The 7363-nt window shown below is 36.0% G+C and overlaps 1 protein-coding gene across 1 annotated transcript in view; it reads left to right on the forward strand.

Moving 5' to 3' along the window:
• MYO3B (myosin IIIB) overlaps window positions 1-7363 on the forward strand; it is a 175533-nt gene that overhangs the window by 8833 nt on the left and 159337 nt on the right. The window contains exon 5 of the mRNA XM_010286583.1: window positions 424-500. Coding sequence (XP_010284885.1) covers window positions 424-500 — 77 coding nt within the window. The remainder of the gene's footprint in view (window positions 1-423; window positions 501-7363) is intronic.

Below are 7363 nucleotides of genomic sequence, written 5' to 3' on the forward strand. Positions count from 1 at the left end.
ATGTTTTGTTGAACAGGAGCCTCTGCAAATACTGTAGTCAACAAGTTTCCTGCCAGTGGTGTTTAGGGAATAAATTTCAGAAACAGAAGTTTTAAAGTAAAGTTGTATTTGAATATAGTTCCTATTTATACTAATGAAAACAGCAGAAAGAAGTCTGTGATATTTAGGTGCCAGTTGAATTTTTGAGTTTCAATGAAAGTGCTTCAAACGGAGAGTAATTCACAAAAAATCTCTCAGCAACTCTGAATGAAACTAGTAAGCTGAAATTAATCAAACAAAGAATTCAGTACAAATGCTGCACCTACTTTGGCCAGGTGTTCTGCAGCTGTACTCCCAGGCTCGCAGTTTGTTTTCCAGATGCTTGAAATAAACTAAAATGACAGAATTAATTCGAAGCCAATTTTTTTGGATGTTTTATTGCAGGCGTTTCAGCCCAGCTCACCAACACACGGCTGCGTAGAAACACCTCAGTGGGAACACCCTTTTGGATGGCACCTGAGGTAGGCAAACGTTCCTTTCTAGGCTGTCTCCATTCATTGCAGTGCACGCTTGGTCACCGCTTCCACATAGTAGGAGAAGAGGTTATCTTTTCTTCCCTTGCCTATGGCTGTGTTTCTACCTTACATCTAGGCCCCCGTTCAGTAAAATAAATGTACTTTTAGAATATACAAAATGAATTTCTAATAATCGTCATTATTTTCTTCTGTGTAATGTTTCCGTAAAAGTACAGATAATCTGCAAATAACTGTGGGCCTCCTTGAAAATTATACGACTTTCCAATCAAATTCTGTATGTTTTGCTGTGCTTGTCTGTGCCTCTAAATACAGAAGGAGGAATTTCTACACTCCTGTCTTGCTATAGGAGTCTACAAAAACCCTGACTCAGCTATGTGTTCTTTAACCTTAATCATCGAGTGGGGATCTACACACTCAGACTAGCCTAGTTTAAAAAAAGAGAAAAATGATCTACAGGCAGCCTAGCCAAGTATCTTAGACCATATTTTTGCATACTACTCCCCAGACATAACCCTTTTCCTTCTATTTCATGAAGCTCTAGAAAGTTTTAACACCCTGTTAAACAAAAGTCCCATATATACTTTCCCTAAATTTGGGCTGAAAGATGTTAATCTTTGCCCTCCTTGCTTTAAGAAACAAAAAATACTTTTCTAAGGTACAGATTATGAAATTAAAAAATAGGGAATGAAAAGGGAGTGGTCTGTTTATTAAGTTGTTAAGCCTTCATAACAGTAGTAGCCTCATTTTTGTTGAAGGCCATTAGACTTACTTGAATTTTGAGGAATTTGGGGTTGAATTTGCATCTGTTACAAATACACACAGGTCTATTTCTGTACGTAAAACGTTTAAAAGTATCGTGCAAACATTTCTGATCAAACATTTCATACTTTTTATACACCTACTTCTGTTGCCAAGGAAGGCTGATTGTAGCTGAGCAGAGAAAAGAAGCTGCTGTAATGGATCCAAAATTGATCTTTCACAGTCTCACAAAGAATGGTTGTTATCTCCATAACAAACAGTTTACGTCACAAAGGAGACACAAGATACCTTAGAAACCACTGTGCCAGCATTATTTATGGAATCACCTTGGTTGGAGACATTCTGAAACCTTTATAAAATACTCCTCTAGACAATAATGGACATATTACAAAACATTTTATTGAACTTGGATTATTAGAAGTTATTTTTATGGTACTGTTTTGCTTGAATAATTACTATCAAAGGCAGTAATCATATCGAATTTTTTTCCCCATCATGCTTGAAAATATTCATTCTCAAGGTAAAAAGCCAAAGAAATAAGCAGAGATTTTGATCTGAAAAATTTTGAGCTGAAAATACAACACACATGTAACCAAGGTATGTTATGTGGATAGCACATCAAAACCGGAGCAGAAGCAGCTTCCTGAATGCTTCCTGTTCTGAAAAGATTTGTGAAAATAACCAACCCAATACCATAAGCATAGTAGCTCATATCACATTTGCATGCCTGTGTGAGCCACGCTGATCAGGCTTCATAGATGTACCAATCTGCAAAACAGCTGTAAGATGCTCAGATATTGGTTATGCTGTTGTTGAAATGGCTTTTAAATGACAAGTTGTGTAACACTCATGCTCAAGTCACTACAGTTGCTTTCTTTGTGTTCATACGAATGGCGTATTTCAGCCGATGTGCGAGGTGCAGTTTACCTTCTGGGGAAGTCTTTCTGGTATTTTTAAAATGTGCAACCAAATTTTTATGTGAAATTTAAAGATTAGGACTGCAATAAGCTGAAAAACTCGGCTTAGGTAACAGCTTATTAGGAACAGTGTTTTCTAGATGAAAACTGAGAAAAGATCAGTAAAAACTAGATCCCACTGATTTCGTGGTTTCTGTGAGAAACCACAGATCTTACTGTGGCAAGATCAGTAAAAACTAGAAAAGCACTTAACACTTGCAAAGTCTTGCTGCCTAAAGGTTTTGACATAGGATAGAATCTATGTCTAACCCAAAAATACCATAAAATAACTGGACAGGAAGGAAATGTTAGAGGAATAGAAAGCATGAAGACTAGGAATTTTTTTTTTTTTTTAAGTTGGACTTGTGTGTGAAACATAGGAGCCTCAGTCAATGAATAAGACAATCATGGGACCTCATCTTATCTACGGGTGAGAAAGATGGAGAGAGGGGATGAAAAAGCTTGCCTTGGAGAAAGATACTACAGGATTGTTTCACAAAAATGAACCTTGTGAAATGAAGCTGACGGAATATTTTTTAGGGTAAACCCTAGGAAGATAAAAACCTGGAGAAGAATGATGCAAGATTATTGAAGTTGACCAGTAGGAGTAACTGTATTAAGCAGGGAACAAATATGCTAGAAACTGGAATCACTAGATCAGCCTGGATCAGGAACAGTCTGTATAATGAGGAAAACCATCATATGTTAAGATGAAGTTTGCAAAATGTATCCAAGGGATTTTATGGCATGGTACTTGCAATAGCAAAGTTCATAGGAAAATAGCAGTGACTGAATGTGGCAGAATGTGTTCTGTTCAGCTCAGTGTTCTCACTTGCAGTGTGAAAAGCAGCAGCTTAACAGTTTTGAGTGACTCAAACATCTTAGAGGGCTCTTTTTTTCTGATGACTGTGAGGCTTGTTTAGCAGCAACAGGACAAATCAAAATTGTCTGTGAGCATTTGTTTAGAGCTGAGCACATGATTAACAAATTTTTTTCTGAAAAATAAAAACACAGGGAAAAACTAGGCTGTGTGGAAGCAACAGAGGAACTTTGCAAGGATGAGTCAGTTTGAGGGCATCTTTAGACTCACTGAAAAATCAATCATTGCTGTTTAACCTAATCAGTATTGTCTCACACTTACAAACATAGACATGCAGAAACTAGAACACTGAATACAGGCATGCCAAAAAAAAGATAAATAAGGCAGGATAGTTTAAGTACGGTGGATGTTTAAAGCTGCTGGTTGCCAAACCCTTAAGTTACCTAAAATCTGCTTCTATTATGCTGAAATAATTTGTGTTAAATGCTAGCAGGAGGAATCAGATTTGAAACTTTTGAACGGAACTGCCTTTAAATCTCTAGTTCTAAACCTTTCAACCTCCAGTGCAGAACTGAACAAAATCTAGTTCAAAAAGAATTGTAGTTTTCCTTTTTCCCAAATATAATTATATGATCATGATCTAGCTTGAAACTTGACTCTTGAAACAAGCAGAGTTAGAATCTGTATATGTTTTCTTTGCCCCAAATCTAGTTTTAAGAACAGAAATAAAAAAAAAGATACTTGACGTCAGAAAGAACTGGAGAGATGCTGAAGGCAATTTAAACCCACAGGGAGTGTGATGTTGTATTTTACTGGTAACTGCTAAAAAATTACAATGGTGCATGCATACTTGTGTTTTAAAAGGAACATAATTAAAACATAATTGATCCTTTGAAGAATTATGTGTTGAAACATGACACATGACAGCAGGAAAGGCTGAGAACATTGGTAAAAGTATCATATAAGTTCTGTAATAATGAGTTAACCAGAAGTAAAATCTTGGCTCTGTTTTGCTATTGATTTCAGATGTCACAGTATTTAAAGTTGTGTGAACTCCATATTTGGGATATTTGATACCATCCTGCCAAGATGCAGTAATGATCAGTAAGACTGCCCCAGAGACAACAGTTTTTTCTTTCCCCCTGCTGAATCAAGGCATATTTCCTGGGATAAAATTCAGTACATCTGAGCATCAGAATAAATTTCTGAAGTGTTAGAACAATAGGTGACTAGTTTAAATTGCCTTTTCAATGCTGCTTTTTATTTTTTTTAACTTTAAATCTGTGCCATAAATCTAATCCTGAAACAATAATATTTGCATTGTTCCAGTACAAAGCTGTGTCTCTGCATAATCTAAAGAAAAATCAACCAAACTGGTAAAAAAAAGCACCCCAAAAAGTCATTTACATTAGTGTAGTTGAAAAATATATAAAGCGAAAAATCGAATTTTGCAAAGACTAAGAGCAGCTTTTCCACTGAAGTCAATATTCATTACAGTAAGGGCTATATTCAGAATTTGGTCAAAAAAAGTCTTCCTTTCGGTAGATTAGGGCTGATTTCTCTTATTTACCTCTCTATTGTAGGAGACATGAAAAATTTACAAAAAATCAATTTAATAGTAAATACATTTCATGTGTTGTTAAATACTGAGTTGAAAATCAGCATACAAAACATAACCCCATCACTAACCTGGGCTTAGGTTTTTAATTAACTCTAAACAAGTATGGTGATACATTCCCCTGAAACTATTGAATATATTTTCATTTTATCACACTTCAACCTAGCTTATTTGCCAGCCCTTTGCTTACGTCATGGGACTCAAGGTCAGCATCCTGTTAATAGCTCTAGGTCTCTTCACTTTAATTCCTTATTAGCTAAAATTAGCTCTTCTGATATGCACATTTTCACTACACTTTTAAATGCCAACTAAGCATGGAATTTTGTAAATGCCGATTTATAATGAACTGTAGAAATCTACTGCTTAGTATAAATAGGATATAGATTTCAAGAGTGTATATACACTTATTTTTTTGCCTGAAAGCTATTTGAAAACAGTTGTACAGTGAAACAGTATGCATATTTTGTGATAAAGAAGCATAAGGAACTATGTATCTTCTCTAATAACGAAAAATTTGAAAATATTTCCTTATAACTTCTTCCATGAAGGTGTAATAACTATTTTCTAACAGCTGATGATAACATAGATTACTGAATTAGCTCTTACTACAGGGTTTTTTTGATCTCATGAATTACAGTAAATGAGATAAGACTGAAAACATAATTTACAAAAAAATAACTAATTGTTCTTAGGAAGAAACATCACAGATAGCAATGGAGAAAACTTATGCTGCTTTTACAGAATTTGTGTTTATCTGGCATCAGATAAATAATTAATAGTGAAATACTTGAAAATTCCACACATTCAGTGGGTAAAAATAATAAATGCTATAAATGGTAAAGATAAAGAATGGTAGCATTAAATAATTCATAACATACATTTTTGTTATATTGTGATTTGAACAATTACTTGTTGTTTAGCATTACTGTATTTATGATAGTATATTAAGGCTTCGGTGTAAAGGAATTGCTTACCTGGCATACAGTTTGAAATGACATCCCTGCTTTCAGGAGGTTAAAGTAGTGGGACAATGTGATGTGTTAGAAATTATTTTTAGAGAATATTAGTTCTTGTTTTGAAATGCAGCACTGGGTTTGAGTGCAGTTCTGTGGTACATGTGGTAAATAGGTATGGGCATGCCAGAGAGGAACTACTAGGGTGTACGTGTGCAGAGGCAAGGGGGTGAAGAGTGGGAACATTGCTCTAAATAGATAGGGTAACACTGTGGAAGCACTGAGGGACATAGAAGTGAAATTACTTGCTTAAGGACTTACAGCAGATCAGTGGCAGAATGTGGGATAGAATTAGGTCTCTAAATGGCTGCATATGACTAAAATGCCTGCGACTATGAGACACAACCTTTTGAGAGTTGACTGGCATGATTTAAACAAAGTTACCTTTTTGGGAACACAGAAATTGAATAAAGAAATAAAACTAATGGCAGTTTCTGCCCTGTTTGGTTTTTTTTCTCCCCATTTTCTTAATTTTCTGTGGCGCTCAAACGCAGGCTTTAACAAGCTGCGGTAGTAGGGAGTTACGCTGAAGTTCCTTAAAGGCCAGAAGGAAAGCAGCGGAATTCAGAAACCTGAATTGGAATACAGAGGTTTCTTTAAAGGGGATGGCACACAAGAGGGGCAGAGAGTGCAGCAGGACAGCACCAGTGAGCTCTCCCTGCAGCTTGGGGTCTGGCAGAACACATTACCTCCTCTGCCTCTGGGAGAGCTGACCTCCTCATGGGTTAGCATGGCAGGAGGGTGTTGGAACAGGATGTGGCAGCTGGAGGGACCCTCAGGGAACCTTGCCAGTAACCTTGATAACATGACCATAATCTTGTGAAGGGATGTGGAGGGGTTGCAGATGCTTCTGTTTTGTTCTAACCTAGACGCTACGGAGGTGTTGTAAAACTTTCATGTGTGGTGTTTAAAGATTTAAGAAACAAAACAAAAACCCAAAGCCAGTGGAGAAAAATCATTTCGGTATGACACTGCCCTGCACTGAGATTTCTGCATGAAATGTGTTTACTTATGAGGCTGGAGTTGCCTCTGAGTTTTCAGTTGCTTTGTGAAACACCATTTACAAATCTATGTGAGGTGTGTAGTGTATTTCCTTACTGCTCAGGAGTAAATCTGTGGGTCAGAAACAAAATGTGTCAATGACATCAGTATTAGTAGTGTTAGTATTGGAAGCCATGATGGTCTCATGGTATAGAGCAAAATATGTTTGTGTGCTCGAAAACTTAATCTGTTTTATCTCACTGTATCACTTGGGCTAATAAAAGGCATTAAGCTTCCCTACAAATGTAGCCTGCTGCCAGAGCAGTCTAATGGTCTCAGGAATATTTCACTTGGGTGAGTTAAAAATAAAAATTGATTACTCACAGCTATTAAAACACAATTGACTACTTGACATGTAATTAATTTTCAATGTATCAACATTAATTGTGATAATTACTCATAGGAATTATGTAAAATATTCATTACTTTTTATTTTTATAACAATTCTAACAGTATAATCAATCATTTTCTGATACACCATGGAAAAATTTGTATGATGATAATATATATCAAACTGAAATCCAAATAAGAAAATGGGGGAATATGGAATGAATTTCAATCACAAATTTGCCCTTTTTTAAATTTTAAATTTTTAAATTATGAATGTGCTTGAGGGGAGGGAGGGAAAGAGGAGGGGAGGG

This window comes from Phaethon lepturus, unplaced genomic scaffold, assembly GCF_000687285.1.
Source record: "Phaethon lepturus isolate BGI_N335 unplaced genomic scaffold, ASM68728v1 scaffold2230, whole genome shotgun sequence".
Taxonomy (NCBI): Eukaryota; Metazoa; Chordata; class Aves; order Phaethontiformes; family Phaethontidae; genus Phaethon; species Phaethon lepturus.